This window comes from Sapajus apella, unplaced genomic scaffold (assembly GCF_009761245.1).
Source record: "Sapajus apella isolate SASKATOON/1434 unplaced genomic scaffold, GSC_monkey_1.0 scaffold57, whole genome shotgun sequence".
Taxonomy (NCBI): Eukaryota; Metazoa; Chordata; class Mammalia; order Primates; family Cebidae; genus Sapajus; species Sapajus apella.
The window spans coordinates 10,544,237-10,564,290 of NW_022436997.1; the positions used below are offsets into that span (position 1 = coordinate 10,544,237).

The 20,054-nt window shown below is 38.6% G+C and overlaps 1 protein-coding gene across 2 annotated transcripts in view; it reads right to left on the minus strand.

Annotated features, from left to right (window-relative positions):
- The window catches only part of ELP2 (elongator acetyltransferase complex subunit 2), a 44,348-nt gene that overhangs the window by 21,081 nt on the left and 3,213 nt on the right, over positions 1-20,054 (minus strand). Inside the window, exons 2-11 of one of the 2 annotated variants that reach the window (XM_032245307.1) lie at positions 19,896-19,974; positions 16,908-16,978; positions 14,664-14,820; positions 14,222-14,299; positions 12,049-12,113; positions 10,622-10,688; positions 9,996-10,136; positions 8,798-8,893; positions 7,604-7,704; positions 7,267-7,398 (exon numbers count right to left, since the gene is read on the minus strand). In XM_032245307.1, coding sequence (XP_032101198.1) covers positions 7,267-7,398; positions 7,604-7,704; positions 8,798-8,893; positions 9,996-10,136; positions 10,622-10,688; positions 12,049-12,113; positions 14,222-14,299; positions 14,664-14,820; positions 16,908-16,978; positions 19,896-19,974 — 987 coding nt within the window. The remainder of the gene's footprint in view (positions 1-7,266; positions 7,399-7,603; positions 7,705-8,797; positions 8,894-9,995; positions 10,137-10,621; positions 10,689-12,048; positions 12,114-14,221; positions 14,300-14,663; positions 14,821-16,907; positions 16,979-19,895; positions 19,975-20,054) is intronic. The other variant, XM_032245308.1, reaches the window with a different exon arrangement.

The following is a 20,054-nucleotide window of genomic DNA, read 5'->3' on the forward strand; positions in this document are numbered from 1 at the left end:
AACTATTCCTTCAGATCAATTTTGCTGTTAACCTAAAACTGCTCTATTAAAAAAAAAGTCTATTTAAAAAACAAGTCACTTTCAATTCAATAAGCCAATAAATGTTAAGCGTTTCCCTGAGTTCTGTGAGCTGCCCCAAATTAACTGAACCTAAAGAGGGGGTTGAGGGAACCCCAACTTGAAGCTGGCCAGTCAGAAGTTCCTGAGGCCTAGGCTTGTGACTGGTAGAGTAGGGGACAGTCTTGTGGACTGAGCCCTGAACCTCTGGGATCTGACACTATCTCTGGGTAGAGAGTATCGAAACTGAATTAGAAGACACCCAGCTGGTGTCTGCTGCTTTGTATGTGGGGCAAAGAAATCTCCACACATTTACTTACAGAAGTTGATGATTATTGTTGTGTAAGAGAGAGAATTTTCCCTACCTTCTTGATGTTAGTGAAGCAGGATTTGCTGGAAAGGCCCTGATTCACAGAAACATGTGGTTTGGGAATAAAAAGGATAAAAGGGTGGGGAATGGGGAATCCTTGATCACATGCTCACCAATGGTATGAAGCTGCAGCTGTGTTGGGATCAGCGACTAAAGGTTATAGTTACCAGTGGAATTTAGAGATAGATCCAACTCTAAGAGTTGGTTCATTGGATGTATAAGGAAATGTAAACTAATAAGAAAAAAGTGAAATATTTAATCCAAAATTCAGTCCCTTGGTTACTGTTACCTATAATGGCTAAAATGAAAGTACATGAGGGTGCTAAGTAAGGACTGGAGGCTGGGCCCAGCTCAAATGTGGGTGTAAACTCAGGCTACCAGCCTCAAAGTCACCCACAAAGGAGAGAATTATGCAGAGACAATAGAAAGTATTGCTAAGCTCTGTGGTTACTAAGAAGGTAAGCAATGCGGGGGAAGGGCAAAACCTAGTAACTACTGAAACCAAAGGGTATAGTGTGAAGGAATTGTTACATCTTATAGACTGGTATCATCAGCTTCTTTAGGAACCTTTGCTAAAATGGACAATGAGAATGATTAAATTAGGGGCAGTATATTTTGTTTTAAATGCTACAGAGTGGAAGAGTATGTTTGGGTTGACACAGGATCCACAGCTCACAAGTGAACAATCATGGATGGGGAGATATAATCCAGACACACAGATTATTCCCGAGGGAACAGCCAGCCAGGTAGACTGGATAAAAACCACTGTAAGGTCTGTTTACCCGAAAATGGGGACTGCCTAATGTAATCTATAAATAGCAAGTGTAACACACCAGATGGGGCACCAGAATGCTTTGTATGTAGGCCCTGTGAGACTGGCTTTGTGATGACAGGGATATTCACCTGCTGAATATGCCTGTTACCCAGGTCCTGGTAAATGCTACGGCTAAGGGGGTCCCTTCTACATGGGTACCCCATGTGATGGTACTGCAGAATCTATAAACAGTTCAAAAAGCCGTATCAAACTTGCTGTCTCAGCTTCTCCTCATGAGTCTTACAGATGCTAATAAAAACATTATGTTAACAAAAAATAGGGAAGGTAAAAGGGAGAGTCAAGGACTCACCCCAGAAAGGTGGAAATTTTTAAATGGTTATTAATAAGGTGAATAAAGAAAACACTGATGCAATGAAACTAAGAAGAAAAACAAAGGGAAGAGTCATGGGATTCACACCAGCAGGATGGAAATCTTTAGATGGTTATTAAGAAACAGAATGAATAAAACAGAAACTGATGGTGTTAAAACAAAGATCTTTGTGGAGTGACACGATCACGGCTCACTGCAGCCTAACCCTCCCTCCCACGCCCAGGCCCAAGTGATCTTCCCACCTCAGCCTCTGAGGTGCTGTAAAAAACCAGAACTGGCCAGGTATGGTGGCTCACGCCTGTAATCCAAACACTTTGAGGGGCTAAGGAGGGTAGATCACTTGAGGTCAGGAGTTTGAGACCAGCCTGGCCAACATGGTGAAACCCCATTTCTACTAAAAATAAAAATAAAAATAAAAATAAAACTAGCCGGGCATGGTGGTGGGCACATGCAATCCTAGCTACTCAGGAGGCTGAGACAGGAGAATCAATTGAACTAGGGAGGTGAGGGTGCAGTGAGCCAAGATCGCGCCATTGCACTCCAGCCTGGGCAACAAGAGCAAAACTCCATCCCAAAAAAATAAAAACAGAAGATACTAAATGGATTTGGATGGCCAATCGTTATTTCTTCACACTAAAGAATTAGCCACACCTGGCTAATTTTTGTATTTTTTGTAGAGACAAGGTTTGCCATGTTGCCCTGGCTTGTCTCAAACCCCCGGGCTCAAGAGATCCATCCACTTCAGACTTCATAAGCGTTAGGATTACAGGTGTGAGATACCACGCCTGGCCTAAAACAAAGGTATTAATACAGCACTACCAAAAGTTGGCTGGACCAAAGGGAGTCCCTCCTCATCTCCCACCATTAAAGGATGCCAAATCAGTTTACTGTATTTCTCCCAGTTTGAAGAAATGTTAAAAGCTGGAAGGTAGAGCAGGTCATGGTGGCCCAAGCCTATAATTTCAGCGCTTTGGGAGGTAGAAGCGGGTAGGCTACTTGAGCCCAGGAGTCTGAGACCAGCCTGGGCAACATGGCAAAACTCTGTCTCTACAAAAAATACAAAAAATTAGCCGGGTATTGTGATGCCTGCCTATAGTCTCAGCTACTCAGGAGGTGGAGGTGGGAAGATTGATTGTGCCCAGGAGGTTGAGACTGCAGTCAGCCAGGACTGTAAAACTGTACCCCAGCCTAGGCAACAGAATGAGACCCAGTCTCAAAAAAAAAGAGAAAAAAAAAGCTGGAAGGCAGATACTATAATGAAAAATGTGATCTGGCCGGGGACAATAGTGGGGGAAACTAATGAAGATAAAGACTGACAAAAGGGCTGGAGTTTTTAGGCTCAACTCTCAGCAGCAAGGGACCCAAAGCTTTTTGCACAAGAAGGGGTAAAATGGTCTGGGGGTGAAGTTCCTGAAAAGAGAACATAAAAATGTAAGTGTTAAAAGGACTAGGAAAGTTGGTATATTTGAACACATTTCATATGAAGTGGTTGCATCTCTTTTACCTGATTATATCTTGGGAATGAATGTTGTTTCTGACTGGGGAATGTTTCCCCTACCTGGTATTGTAAAACAGAAGGCATGTAAATCTGACCTTTAGGCAATATTAACTGGATATGCTAAATGGGAACCAGAATTGCCTGAACCACAAAATGAAGAGTTGAAGCCAGAGTGCTGGGAAGGATAAATTCTCTACTTCATCACCCACTGTGGCAGAGCTCCTCAGGCTTATGGCTAAAGCCTCTGAGCACCTCCCAGTAACAACTACTGGGGTTTGGACTAGAGAATTTCCACTTGAGGGGCATTTACTGTCTTGCCCCTCAAAACATTAGCTGAAACTACCCCTATGATACCTGAAATACCCATACTGTCTCCAGTGATATCAGAGAAACATTCTAATGGGGATGGCAGTGCCAGGAAGAGTTCATAATAAAATGGAAATAGTTTATGCTACCTGCATAAACTCCTTGCGGAATGCAAGGAGGAGATAAGACAAGCAAAGAGTTTCTCTTCCCCTAGAACTGACTCTGGAACTGTGTGAAAAACTGCTGGATTCTAAAGTGTCGGATCAATAGCTCTCAAGAGCTGCTTAGTTAATAGATGGCAATTCTAAGGTAACTAATGCCAGGAAGAACTGCTCTGTTTGTCAGCAAGAGAGACAGAGACTGCTGATGACTATAGGACACAGACTCTGGTGGGAAGGCCGTGAACATGGCTGGCAAGTAAGACTGATGCTAGTAGCCCTGGGGAACTATAAATGGGTCTTGACAGGAACTGAAGCTGACTGTGCAGTAGGTTTTGTTTATCCAACGGAAGATAAAAACGCTCAATGTGCCATTAAAAAACCAGAACAGAAGATACTAAACTGATCTGGATGGCTGACCACATTTCTTTAGACCAAAGAATATACTGTACGGCTCATAATGTCCAACTATGGGCAGAGATGTCTCCTCCTTAGAGTCATAGTTTGACAGAGAAGTAGAATGGGCAACTGAAACATTGGTTAGCTAAAATAGAGGGCAATTAAAGCATGAAGGGCTGGCTTATATACCTTCATGAGTGTGTACTCACACTCAACATGAGTGGAACTTGAGTGTCCCTGCTAGATTTTTGTTTTTCCTGTTGATGGGGAAGGGGGTTGGGGAGGATGCTGGTATGACTATGCAGTTCTTGCCAAGGGAGGAGTACACTGGTAAAATGACTACAATGTTTTTCTTCCTTCCCCAAATCATCTTAAAATTTTTTTTTTTTTTTATTTTTTCTCCTCTATCTGATGCGGTGGTCCTAGGACCATGGCTGCAAGAAGTGCTGAAACAGCAAGGATCATTTCTAAGAGGATGCGCGTGCGCGCGCGCACGCTCACACACACACACACACACACACAACATTTAACTATGTTTCTAAGCATTATATGAAAATTCCTAAGGCATGGGGGTAGGTTTGTACCTTCACCCCATCTAGCAAAATTGGGCCTAAAGGTGAAAATAGCTACATTGCCTGGTGGTAAAAACAGCTCACTAGTTCGGCATCTACCTAACCTTACCCTGTCTGAATGTAGTGGACCGAGGAGCTACTTGCTTGACTTGTATTACTGCCAGCAATCTAGACCAGCACAATGGCAATTCTAATGTTCCTTCAAAAGGTGAAAAGGCTTGGGTATTAATAAAGAAAGGAAAGTAGCAGCTGAGAGTAAAGAAATGAATAAATGGGTCATTGAGGAAAATTCAATATTACATTAACAACTCAGAAGAGAGTCTCAGAGCAAGAGATGATACTGTCTCTTAGCTCAATTATCCCAGATGTCTGAAAGAGTGAAGCTGTATATAACATGTACTGAGGCCACTCCTTTTGAAACCTGACAAAATTGGAGGAAATCTGCAAACCTGAGTGGCCTCATCCTGGGAGGCATTCATACAGTATGACGGACTGGACTAATTATTGATTTTGCGTGTGTGTATACATTTTTTTTTTTTTGAGACAGGGTCTTGCTCTATTGTCCAGGCTGGAATGCAGTGGCTTAACCATGGCTCACTGCAGTCTCAACTTCCGAGGCTCACGCAATCCTCCTGCGTCAGCCTTCCAAGTAACTAGGACCACAGGCGCCTGCAACCATGCCCAGGGCTGCACACTCATGGCTAATTTTTTAAATTATTTCTACAGATGGGGATCTTCCTATGTTTCCCAAGCTGGTCTCGAGCTCCTGGGCTCAAGTAATCCTCCCACCTTGGCCTCCCAAAGCAATGGGATTACAAGCATAAGCCACCGCACCCAGCCTATATCTTTTTATGTAAAGGATCCCTGGCCTGAGGGATCCATGGCCTGCAATGTTACGTACATTGGTTTTCTTTGACAACAGTTCCTGGCTTAAAACTCCCACAGCCCTTGTTACAGTCTTCAGTTACAATGTTGGGTATGTTAGGCTTCAGGGGCAGGCCTCTGACAGACTGTCTCCTGACCTCCTTTCACCTGCCCCAGGACAGGACTCTAATCTTCCCCACCTGTCTGATTGTACGTCTTAAACCCCACCATGAGAAGGTTCCACCCCGGGGGAAAAAATGCTGACGTCATGAAACTTCCATAATAACCAAAGAGGACACAGTTCAGGGAGCTTCCGAATAGCTAAGCACATGGAGGTTCCCGTAGGATGGTACGCCCAGGGAGGGCATGGAAGCTTGACCCCCCTTCTCCCATACCTCATCCTATATGTCTCTACTTCTGTTTCTTTTGCAATATCCTTTATAATACACCAGTTAAGTGTTAAAAAATAATAACATAAAATATACTTATATAGCATCCAGTATGTGCCAGGCCTTGTTTTGCACATCATATAAATATTAACTCATTTAAGCTTCATAAAAACCCTTTAAGTAGGCTGGGTGCGATGGCTCATGCCTGTAATCCCAGCACTTTGGGAGGCCAAGGTTGGCGGATCACCTGAGGTCAGGAGTTCAAGACCAGCCTGGCTAACATGGTGAAACCCTGTTTCTACTAAAAATACAAAATTAGCCAGGAGTGGTGGTGGGCGCCTACAATCCCAACTACTCAGGACACTGAGGCAAGAGAATCACTTGAACCCAGGAGACAGAGGCTGCAGTGAGCCAAGATCGCGCCATTGTACTCCAGCCTAGTCAAAAGAACAAAACCCCGTCTCAAAAACAAAACAAAAAAATAACTCTGTAAGTAGCTGCTATTAACAATCCACATGCCAGATACAGTGGCTCACAACTGTAATCCCAGCACTTTGGGAGACTGAGCAGGAGGATCAGGACCAGCCTGGGCAACAAAGCAAGACCCTGTGTCTACAAAAAAACTTTTAAGTATTTGCTGGGTGTGGTGATGCACACCTATAGTCCCAGCTACTCAGGAAGTTGAAGCGTGAAGATTGCTTAACTCCAGGAGTATGAGGTTGCAGTAAACTATGATCACACTAGGTGACAGAGTGAGATCCAGTCAAAAGAAAAAAAATCTATCCACATTTTACAGATGAGAAACCTGAGGCAGGGATTAACTAAAGTCCTCAAGGACACACAGCTAGTAAGTGAACCCAGGCTGTCCAGCTCCAAGGGCCTGTGCTCTTGGCCACTCTATTCTTGCTATCTAATGTTCCCAAACTAGAAGCAGATCAGAAGCAAATCAGATTACAAAGTAAAAGAAGGAATGCTGTAGAGAGGCAGCTACATGACTAAAGGGAGAAGACTTTTTTTTTTTTTTTTTTTTTGGAGACAGGGTCTTATTCTGTCAGCAAGGCTGTTTTCAAACTCCTGGCTTCAAGCAAACCTCCCATATCAGCAATCCGAGTTGCTGGGATTATAGGCACGAGCCACCATGCCCAGGCGTGCTCTTACTCATTGAATGTCAGTCATTTATTGTGACTGACATTCATTCACTAATAGGTACCTAGTAGTCCAACAAGGCAACTAATTATGTTATTTTTTTAAGAAGACAGGAAAGCTACACATTTCAGAAAAGTTCTCATTAAAAACTTCTATAGCTTAAAGAAATACAGTGCACTTATGCGGAAAATTTACCTACATGCAAATTTCAATAGCTCAACAGTGTCTACAGAAAAAAGTTATGTCACTTTAACTTAAAATGCCTCTACTATCTTTCTGTAGAGTGCTATGAGTAAAATACTATTTAGCTAGGATTCACTCTATTTGATTGGAAATGTTTTATTTAAATGTTCTTTTCTTACCGAGTTAACTGTATTCTGTTTCCAAAGGTGCAATGCTCCGTGGAAAGCATGAGCAATGATCATGGTGCCATCTTCATTGAACTGGCAATCATAAAATCCCAAAGTATTCCCACCGACTTCACCTACTCGAACCTGTACAATAACAGACAGAAAACAATTCTTAGCCAATAGTCTACATTTCTCATGAGAAACCACTGATTCTAGAGATCGTTAAATTCCCAGTATTTTAACGTACACAAAGAGTGAAAATTTGCATGTCTATCAATATAGACTTGGGATTTAAATACAGAGTTCACAAAACTTAATTTTCTGTTCCTTAAATATCTAAGATTTTTACCTGTTCTAGCCAAACTCCTGACTCTTCATCTGGAGCCCAGAGAATCATAGTTTTATCCATGGAGGCAGACAATAATCTCATTGGCTGCTGTAGAACACCATCTAAAAAATAAAACCTAATCCCTTTAGGTGATCAACAAGCATCATGTTTATAGATTACCAGAAAAAACAAAACAAAAAAAAACAAAACATGGGTACTGCAAGAATGTTCACTGCAGTATTATTTGTAATAGCAAAAAAGTGCAAACACCACAAATGTCTACCATTAGAAGAAGAGATAAACAGGTTGTAATATATTCAGACAGTATTACTGTACAATAAAGACAAATAACTAGAGCTTCACAAATCAATGTGGATACAGCTCTACAACATGGTAAGCTAAAAAGGCAAGCTGTAAAAGAATACATATTGCTGCCAAGTTTTAATAGCTACAAAACAATATTGTTTATAGCTATATAGATGTGTAGCAACGGTATAAAAACATGCATGAAAATGATATGCACTGAATTCATTATTATAATTGCCTCTAGGGAAGGATGAAAGGGAAATGTTCAGGAAAGAATACATAACAGGGTCTTCAATATCCATAAATTCAACTTTTTTGTTTTTTTTTTTAATATAGCAAACATGGCATAATGTAAGGAAGAATTGAATGGTGGTTTGCCTAAAAAGTAATTATTGCTGTTGTTGCCTTAGGGAAGAATATGAGGCTATGCCTCACCTACCTGTACACTCAGCACCAGCCTGAACATGCACAGAACTGTCACTCCATAATGGAGATAAAGGGCAAAAGAAAGATGGAGAAACAGAGTCTTATTTCCTCATAAATAATGTATCTCAGTGGTACCAACTTTGTTATTGCTGAGGGTAAAGGATCCAGTGAAGTTGGCTTGAGAGTCAGTTTTTCTTAAAGCCCATAATAATCAAGCGGAAAGTTTTAAGCGAAAAACTTAATGGGTGTGTGGTAATCTCAGCACCATGGCAGGAATCACACATTTCCCACTTAGGAGTTCAATGTTCAATAGAATTGAGAGTCGAGCAGAATAGGAATGCAGCATTACACTTTGCCAACTTGAAAATGTCATATACTTGAGATTTCTCATCATACTAAAAAAATTCTCCACTTGATTTGGTCAGCTTACCATGCCATAAAATTTAACTAGAATAAGGGATATGTGTACGATTTTCTTCCTACCTTTGTAAAAAACAGGTTGCCAGTGAACTGCATTTACCCAGTTTTCATGACCAGCTAGCACTGTCTCCAGTGTAACAGCAAATGTTATTTTAACACCTATAACAAAAGCAGTGAAGGTATTATTTCCTCAAAGCTCTTCTAAAAAGAATATTTTCATAACCAAGCCAGTTGGACAACTATGTAAAAAAAAAAAAAAATTAGAACAAAATATGATAGTTGAGATTCAACAAAAAGAACATGCATTCTAAATTTCTTTAATCTCAACTACTGTTCAAAATTATAGGAGAAAAAGTTATTAATTTTTCCTTATATTTTGTTCTAGCTGGTAATAAATAAGTATTAAGGAATATCTTCTAGTTTTACAATTTTCTGAGACAGCTACTATTATATTACAATGAGGAAGGAAAAACAGACGTGCCAGCATCCTTATTATCCTCATTCATTATGAAAATTTTATAGCCTAAAATACTGGTATGGTTTGGCTCTGTGTCCTCACCTAAATCTCATCTTGAATTGTAATCTCCATAATTCCCACCCGTCAAGGGAGACTGACTTTCGTAGAGATGGGCGAGACTCCATCTCTATAAAAAATTTTAAAAATTAGGTGAGTGTGGTGGCATAGTTCTAGCTACTCGGGAAGCTAAGCCAGGGGGACCACTTGAGCCAAGGAGTTCAAGGCTGCAGTGAGCTGTGATTATGCCACTGCAATCCAGCCTGGGTAAGATGCCTCAAAAAAAAAAAAGAAGCCAGGCACAGTGGCTCACACCTGTGATCCCAGCACTTTGGGAGGCCAAGTCGGGTAGATTGGAAGGCGGATCACCTGAGGTCAGGAGTTTGAGACCAGCCTGGCTAACATGGTGAAACCCCATTTCTACTAAAAATATAAAATAATTAGCCAGGCGTGGTAGCTCACGCCTGTAATCTCAGCTACTCAGGAGGCTAAGGCAAGAGAATCGCTTGAACGTGGGAGGTGGAGGTTGCAATGAGCCAAGATCATGCCATTGCACTCCAGCTCGGGCAACAAGAGTGAAACTCTGTCTCAAAAAAAGAAAAAAAAGAACAAAGAAATTTCAGGTAGGAATCTAGGAATCTGACACTTGTGAAAAACTAACCTTCACATAGGTGTGTGGTGGGAAAAGAAATGAACCAACTAGGAGACCTAAGTATTTTTATATCAGGTATTTTCATTATTACTCACTTTCATTTTCTACAGTAAAAGTATTTTCTTTCAGTCTTATGTTATCATCATCCTGAGTTTCTAAAGATGTTGACTTTATATACAGCTTCCATATTCTTATCAGGCAATCTTGTGAACAGCTTGCTAGGAACAGATCTTTACCTAATTAAAAAATAAGTTGTTATTAATTTTAAAACATTATATTGTGAAGTTTAGGTAAAGACTTTTTTCTCTATAATACATATATTTCTAGGTTTCCTAAAAAAAACAATACTTTGTTTCCTTACCCTTCAATTCATTTGACCTATATTCATTTTTAGTAACATTGACAAATATGCATACAATACTAATACATGTTTAAAACATGTATTACTCATATATAGTCTACTAAGCTCTACAAAGAACTTTACAAGAAGGTCTGCATGTGAATAAGATGCTAGTATCATCTAATAAATATCAATTTTTTTAATCCTTTACCACCCAACTAACAACCAACAAAAGGGATAAGCATCCTCTTTTCTCATTGGGACAACAGAAAAACATGACATATAAATAAAACTTAAAAATTAAAACATAAAAGCCTGCTTTCTTGGAAGTAACACATACTTTCTCCCATTATAGGTGCATGAGCAAAATTACATACTGACCAAAGGCTGCCCATTCCACTCCTCTAATCCAATCCTCATGTCCAGAGAGAGAAAGCACTTTCTGAAACTAATAAGATAAAAATCACTGGGCTTGATGTAAGAATTTAACAACTTCATATATACCAGTGACATCATTTGGTCTCAGACAGTCCTACTGCAATGCTCTTTTACTGAGAACACTATCTGATTAGACAGGAAAAAGCTTTCCTTTGGCAATGAAAAACCCATCACATAATATCTAAATCACTAACTGGAGCAACTCTGAGTAGATAATATAATATTTGTAATCTCAAATATTTTAAATGTTTACAAGATAAAATGGTACCTACTGTAGACACAATATAGAGAAAAGGTGGGTTGGGCACGGTAGCTCACACCTATAATCCTAATACCTTGGGAGGCTGAGGTGAGACTATCACTTGAGGCCAGGAGATTCAGACTAGCCTGGGCAAAAAAGTGAGGCCCTGTGTCCACAAAAAATTTAAAAATTAGCCAAGCATGGTGATACACGCCTGTGGTCTCAACTACACAGGAGACTGAGGCAGGAGGACTGCTTGAGCCCAGGAAGTCAAGACTACAGTGAGCCATGTTCTCACCACCGTACCAGCCCAGGAGACACAACAAGAAAAAAAAAAAAAAGGCAGGGTGTGGTGGCTTACACCTGTAATCCCAGCAGCACTTTGGGAGGACTAGGTGAGCAGATCACTTGAAGTCAGGAGTTTGACACAAGCCTGACCAACATGGAGGAACTCCATCTCTACCAAAAATACAAAATTAGCCAGGCATGGTGGTCCACGCCCGTAATCCCAGCTACTTGGGAGGCTGAGGCAGGAAAATCCCTTTAACCCAGGAGGCAAAGGTTGTGGTGAGCCAAGATTGCACCATTGCACTCCGGCCTGGGCAAGAGCAAAACTCCGTTTAAAAAAAAAAAAAAAGTTGAATAGATGGACTTTCACAACCATTTTTAACCTTCTTATAGAATGCAAAGAAACAAGTATCCTCACTATTAAATAAATAAGTCTAGAGTTAGTCAACCCCTTTCTAAGTTTCTCTCCTTTAGTTTAACTACTCAAAGTTTAAGAAAAGCTCAGAAGAGCAAATAAACACTACTAGGAATGCTTCACTGTAGGTATGTTACATCTCATTTAAATTTTTAAGAGAAAAACAACTACCACAGCATCTTCCATCTCTCCTCCCCCACCTAATGACCTTTCCCGCTAACAACTCTGAGCCTGATGGTTAAGGCAGCGGTTACGTCATGTTCAGAGTAGACAAGCATCTTAACAGAGGACTGTCAAAAAAAAATTCTTCTATTGGATTACTTTGGTTTAGATTAGAACATTCCTAAAATTCTATAGTCTGGATATAGTCTGTATTGAGATATTACTAAGCAGAGCATAATTCCAGCCTCTTAATAATATTATTACCTGATCATTTTGTTGAGCAAATAAGTGAATTCTGCAATCATCATCGCCACATGCTAATATTGGTACTGGGGGGCAGAAAAAAAACGGGCTTTACTGTGAGTTCTCTATTCTACTACATATTATGATTATCAACTATCCTGGATTGTAAGGTCTAAGTAAAGAATCCTGACTTCTATTTCCCACACCACTACATGAATAATTAATAATGCTCAAGCTCTGCAGGAATACAATGAACATTCTAAAATGTCCTATTCAGTGGTTACTTGGTAAATAATGACTATTAAATGAGAATCCAGTCCTTCCCTCCATTCGATGCCACCTACGATAGAAGTGGAAAAATAAGCTCAAGAGCAAGTAGAGAGCATTTTCACCATGTCAGCCAGAAGACCAAGACGAAAAGTCATTAAGACAACTAAATAATGAACAGCTACTATAAGCCCCAGCATTATGGCTACTGCACACAGATTTAAGAGTATGTTTGTTACTTTGAGGACCTTATATTTTGTTTGAAAACCTTGTTTTATTTTGTTTAAAACAAAATAAAAGGCTGGGTGCAGTGGCTCACGCTTGTAATCCTAGGGCGTGTGATCCTTTGGGAGGCTGAAGTGGGTGGATAACCTGATGTCAGGAGTTTGAGACCAGCCTGGCCAACATGACAAAACCCTGTCTCTACTAAAAGTACAAAAATTATCTGGGCATGGTCTGTGATCCCAGCTTCTCAGGAGGCTGAAGCAGGAAAATCACTTGAACCCAGGAGGCAGAGATTGCAGGGAGCCGAGATCACACCACTGCACTCCAACCTGGCTAAAAATCTATACAAGGCTATTAGCCAGGCATGGTGGCATGTGCCTGGAGTCCCAGCTACTCAGGAGGCTGAGGTGAGTTGTGATCGCACCACTGCACTCCAGCCTGGGCAACAGAATGAGACCCTGTGTCAAAAAAATAAAAAATTCAAAAAGCTATGCAAGGGGATTCAGATGCAGTGGCTCATGTCTGTGATCCTAGCACTTTGGGAGGTGGAGGCAAGAGAACCACTTGAATCCAGGAGTTCAAGGCCAGCCTTGGGAACATAAAGAGACCCTGTCTCTACAAGAATAAAAAAATTAGCTGGATGTAGTGGAGCATGCTTGTAGTTCCAGCTACTTGGCTAAGGTAGGAACATTACCTGAGCCCAGGAGTTTGAGGCTGCAGTGAGCTATGATCACCACTGCACTGCAGCCTAGGTACAATCTCTAAAAAATAAATAAATAAATTTTAAATTTTAAAATTTTAAAAAGCTATGAAAGATGTGACTATAAAATTATTTTCTTTAATAAGATGAAAAAATTATTAATAATTTGCTTTACCAAAGGGGCAGCCCTAATGACTCTGCTAGATAAAACAGGGACTTTTTCTAAGGACATGCCTTGCCACCAAGTGTGTTTTTCAAAGATTTTCTTACTATTTAGATCAACTACCAAAAAACAAACAAACAAAAAACACACCAGTCACTTGGCCTGAATGCAGATGGAATAAATGAAATTCTATGTGTGATACCAGAATATATGCAGCTTCTCTTTCCACAGAGCCTTGCACAAAATGGAGGTCCTGCCTCTCTCCATTTGGCCTATCTTCCAGGTAACTGTGGAGGCAAAGAGGCTGACTCACTCACACTGGCTATTATCTTTGTAGAAGATACTCAAAGATAAGTACAGATGGGTTTCACAACAAAAGGGAAATTTTTCTGTTTGGAGATTTTAAGTGGTCTTGGGCAAAATGTCATTATGCAGGATGTGAGGGAGCTATCATTTTGAGAGAAATGCTCACTTGCTATCTTCATTCATCACTTTTTCAACTTACCCCAGACCTTCACCTTCTAAAGAATTAGATACTTTCTCCAAATTAGATCTATGTACATCCATAGTATATTTGATAACAGTATCAATGTTGAGTATACAGTAAGTCAAATTATCAATAGCTATCAAAATCCTAATAAACCCCCCTTAACTTTATGTTCTATACTAAGATTATTTGAATATTATAATCAAAGCATGTTATTCACATCTTAACTTGCTTCATAGAAACATTTAGGCACAAAATTAAATTAAGACCCAATATATTTCTTTTAAGTTCTAATCATATGACAATATGCAAATATACTGCTCTTTTAATATATACTTAGCAGGATACTCACCATCAGTATTTGGCAAAAAAGACAAGCAGAGAGCCAGAGCAAATCCATTTCCAAAGTTTAAAGTCTGAAGGGACGTTACTAAGAAATAATAGAAAACACCATGAACAACTACCTCAGAGCTTATCCAACCGGAGAGGTGGGTAACATCATCACAGTCCCGAGTAATAGCACAGAGATGAGATAAGTCAATCCTGAGCCCCGCACTGACCACGTGAAGTTAAATAGCCAAATTTTAACAATGTTACAGAGGGCAAAATGACTTACATAAAAAAATTCTGGCATAGATAATTTTAAATAAGTGTAAAAGAAAACTTTAAATTAGAATTATAATATTTTTAAAGTTGCTTGAAAGTTTTAAAAAATTATATATATGCTCTTCTAGTTGTCATTCATTTGATAAATATTATTTCGTTTGTCTGGATTATCATGTCTCCAAACCTACCTTCTGAACCCTTTTTAGACCAGAGTCGAACAGTACTATCTGCAGCTGCAGAAGCGATCAGTGTACATAATGCAGGATCTGATGTCCTCCTCTGGTAAACAGCATGTACCACATAAACAGGTCCTTCATGGCCTTGAAGATGGACTGCTTTTAAAAGCTGAATCAGAAAGAATAACAGAAGCATTGTGGGGGAAAAAAAGGAATTTTTTTAACCTTTATTTAATTGGATAAAGATATCAATAAAACGTCTGACCAGAAATGGGTCCTCTAAGTTGAAAAGAATAAAACTTTTCAAGAAGTCTGTCTGACCATATCAACAACACATAAAACGTGCATACCCTGTGACACAGCAATCTCCTATCTAGGGATCTACTCTGAGGAGACAATAGCACTAGGGTAACAAATATTAAAGACAAATGAATATTGACCACTGTTTATAATAGTGAAAAACTGCAATCAACCTAAAGACAGGCAACTAATTAAATTACTGTAGACATATAATGTAGCCAACAAAAAGGATAATGTAGATAAATATATGCTTATTACCATGGCAAGATGTCCATGACATTGGTGTTTCTGAAGAATACAGGTCAGTTTTGTGGGATATTCCTCCATTTGGATAGATTAGTCTGATTTTCATTACGAATAGATTTAGGATATACATTCTGACAGCATTACTACATAAGTATATCCCATCAAGAGGCAAGTGATTTCAGTTTGTCCAAGTTTTAGTGACGCTAACCTTCATATTTAGTAGAAGTATTATCTGCCAGGTTTTTTCACTGTGACCTTAATTTATTTTTTTTTTTTTTTTTTTTTTTTTTTTTTTTTTTTGGTGCTGAGTATATTTTGGGATTGAATAAACATTCTATTCCCCATCAAACTTTTACTAAGTACTTTTAGCATCCACTCAGGATACTTGCCTAAATCAAGTAGGTCTGCAAAATGAAAAATTGGCAAAGAGAAGTGGGAAATTCCATTTGCTTATCAAGTCTATCTGCTTGTCATCAAGATTATTCCCTCCGGCATTTCTTCTACTGATGTTTTGGGTTTATTTTTTTTAAGTTTCAAGTGTGTGATATTCCACCACTTCTTTTAAAAGGTATCTTCTATGAACTGTCTGCTGAAATACTGAAATACTGGTGTTCCTTAAATGTCTTTTCAGTTGTTTTTCCAATTATAATACTTACTAAAGAAGGTATGTAATACTCACATATAAGGGTCTGTACACTAACTTTCTTGAGAATCATTAGCCTTTGACTTCTTGGAAAAAACACTTAACCCAGGTGTGGTGGTATGTGTCAGCAGTCCGTTACGTGGGAGGCTGAGGTAGGAGGATTACCTGAGTCCAGGAGTCCCTGGCTATAGCGCACTAACATCGTACCTATAAACAGCCACTGCACTCCAGCCTGGGCAATACAGCCAGATCTCACCTCAAAAAGGTTAAAAAAAAAACCCTCAGATACAGTATAATCTGTTATGTATAATTATACACATATAACTAGAGATGTGGAATGACTTTCATCAGAAAGTTAACTCTGCTCAGATTTTGTACAGGGTTTTCCTTCTTTATACTTTTCATATTTATAATCTTTTTTTATTTTTTACAAGTCTGTCATTACCCCCTAAAAATATTAGATCTATTGAAAATACTCTTTGCACACCTTTAAGCAGGTATAGCTCAATCAGATAATTTTTAAAAACATAATATGACAGAAGTGTGGGGTAGCACTGAGGAGAGTCTTGTAAGTCTGTATTCGTACAGCAAAAGCATTGAAAACAGATCAGCCCATGTAAGAACAGTTTGAAAATCATTCCAAAATGACAGGAAATTCACAGAGACAGTTAACAGCATACAAATATGGGAGTAGAAATCAGAGCAAAGGGTACAAGGGCCTGGGTAGTACATAAGATATAGCATTTGCATTGCTGATGAGCAAGATTTAGGAAACGTCATAAAGGAGTAACACAGTTAAATTGAAGGAAAAAATTAAAACTAAAAGTAAATGTAACAGTCATTTCTGAGACCAGCCTGGGCAACAAAGTTAACACTCCATCTCTACAAAAAAATACAAAAATCAGCCAGGCATGATGTCAGGAACCTGTAGTCCCAGCTACTCAGGAGGCTGAGGTGAGCCATGATCTGCGACACTGCACTTCAGCCTGGGTGACAGAGTGAGACTCTGCCTCTTAAAAAACAAACAAACAAGATCATTTCTTATGATTATAAACATGTCTACCCACCTGATTATCCTCTATTTCCCAGTGAATCACCTGATTATCAGATCCTCCAGAAACTAATTCCGTAGAAGAGGCTGAAAAAAATTATATTTCAGTAAACATCTTTATTCATTTTTTTCTGCAATTTTTTAAAAGTTTCCAAGCTATACCAAAGAACAATATCCCTGTACCCTCTACCTAGATTCACAAACTGGTAATATTTTGCTATATTCGCTTAATATCTCACTCTTCATATACATATATATATACACACACACACACACACACACACACACACACACACACATACATACACAACTTTTTTAGGAGGCAAACTACTTAAAAATAAGTGGCAGACACTGTGATCTCTGATCCTCAAAGACCATATATCTCCTAAGGATGAACACACTTTCCTACATTACCTCAATACAATTATCACATTCAAGAATTCTAACATTGCTAAGTATTATTATGTAACATACGGTACATATTAAAATGTCCCAATTGTCCCAGTAATGTCTTTTATAACTTTGTTTGGGATGCAGAATCTAAGGAAACACACTGAACATTTGGATATCACATCTTTTTGGTCTTTAACCTAGAACAGTTTCCTACTCCCCCTCATTTTTGTGACAATGACAGTGCCCAGCAGTTGTTTTGCAGAATGTCCCTCAATCCCTGTTTGACTGTTTCCTCATGATTAGATGCAGGCTAAACACTCTTGGCAGGAACATTATATGAAATGTTGTAGTCACGTGATACTATCAAGAATATGACTTATTTTTGAAATTAGAAACATACTTCAAAATAGATCTTTTAAACACTTGAAACTTCTCAGCGATAACAGAAGAAAAAATAGTACCAAAAAAGGGGCAAATAACCTAATTTGGGCTTGAATTTTCTTTTTATTTGTTTCAGAGAAGCAGCTGGCGTAGTCTAAAGAGCATTAGATTTGTACTCAGAAGGCCCAGGTTCAAGTCCTAACTCTGCTGCCAGCCAACTGTGATCACAGGCTTCAACTGCATGAGTCACAGAAATTAAGCCACTTAACAAAATACGTGATTTTAACAATGTCTATACATAAAATAATATGTAAAATTCAGACATAATAAAAACACGAAATGATATTAAAATTTTATCACTGATAAAGGATTGGAAAGGCTATCTGCATTATCCGGCAGTTCGATTAAAGGAAATCAATCATCACAGTTATAGATCACAGTAATAAGCAATTCATTTTATGTAACCTCACTTTTAAAGGGAAGATAAAATATACAAGCCCAAATTAATATTTTATAACAAATCCCTATACTGAAAGTCAGTCTTTGATATTATTTGGTGGCAATTAATATAATTACAATTGTGTTTTATTATCCACACTAACAGCCACCCCTTGTACCATTTAATGATTTTTATTGACCTGACATGTGACTAATCCTACAGACGCAAATAAAGTAGCTTATTAAACTTTTTAAAACATCATTTATAAAATCACAGCAAAGTCTTAATAATTTAGGTAATTCTGCATTTGTGCCTGGCTCAAAATGCCCTGAAATGTTTGTGGAATGAAAAATAAAATTCAGAATCCATAACAATACTACAGTAAGCATATTTAAGATAACTAAAGAACTATCATAGGATTTTGGGAGCACCATCTAAATGCAACCAATATTTCAACTGAAAATTCTGGACTCAGGATCTTAGAAATGGAAGAGACCTGGAGATAATCTTGTCCAGAAATCTTCAAAACATTTGGTCTTAGAATTCCTTTATGGTCTCAAAATTTTTGAGGACCCCCCCCGACGGTTTTTGATTACATGAATCATGTGTACCAATATTGGAAATTAATACTGAAAATTAAAACTGAGAAATATAAAAAATATATGTTTAACCATTTACTTAAAAATAACAATGGGTTCCACGATACGTTAACATACATAACATTTTGATAGGGAAAATCCCCAATGGTTTCCAAAACAAAAAATTAACAAAAAAGAGGAACTCTTTCACATTTCTACAAATCTCTTTAACATATGATTTTATTTGAATATAGCCGGATTTTCCTATCTGCTTCTGTATTTAATCTGCTGCAGTATCACACATCATGTGGCTGCTGGAAAACACTATACATTCATGACAGAATGAGAATGAAAACTATGAATAACTTCTTGATATTATTATGAAAATAATTTGATCTCATAGGTCTTACAAACAGATTCTAAGACTCCCTTTTTCTAGTCCAATCTTTTACTTTTGAGACGTAACTAAGGTGCAAACTACGGTCAAATGAGATGCAATGTCTTGCCTAAAAAAGCAATAGCTGGCCAGGTACAGCAGCTCATACCTGTAATCCTAGCACTTTGGGAGGCCATGGAGGGAAGACTGCTTGAGATTAGGAGTACAGAGGAGACTGGGCTATGGCGCTGTCTTAAAAAAAAATACTAGAGAGGTATCATGCCACACACCTGTGGTCCCTACTACCGCAGGAAACTTTTGAGGGAGCCACTGCATTCCAGCTTGGGACAAGTGAGATCCTGTCTCTAAAAAAAATAAACATTCTAGTCTCCAGCCAGTTAGCTAAAAAAAAAAAAAAAAAAACCCAAAAATTTAAAATAATAAAAGAAAAAATAATAAAAAGAAAAAGCAATAGCTTGTTTGTGGCAGAAACAGACCTAGAAGTTGAATCTCTGAATCACAGCCTCAGTGTAGGCCCTGCTTACAAGTTTTTAAAAGTTTATGGGCAACTGGGGAGGTGGGATGGGATTCTGCCAAAGTCTAGGGCTGCACTACCCTCATCCTAAGCACTGCTGTATAATCCAAGCTTCAACATCTACAAAGTAAAAATACAGTTTAGATATTTTACTGGGCATATCATTTTTCTTCTATTTCTCCAACTGCATAACAGCATATAAGATAATAATACACATTAAGAGAAGTGATGAGAAAAAATGGCTAATGATACTTTATCAGAAAACAATTGAGAACAACTTTAACAATCTGGTTAATACTTACAGCCATCCTGTTTACAAATCCACTGTATGCAATTGACTCGGGCGGTGTGACCATTCAGGTTGGTAACAACAACCCTTTTCTTTAGAGAAAAAAATACCAGTTTGTAAATTGGAATTTATCCTTCAGAAAAATTAATAAATAAGTAAAAACAGATTTCAG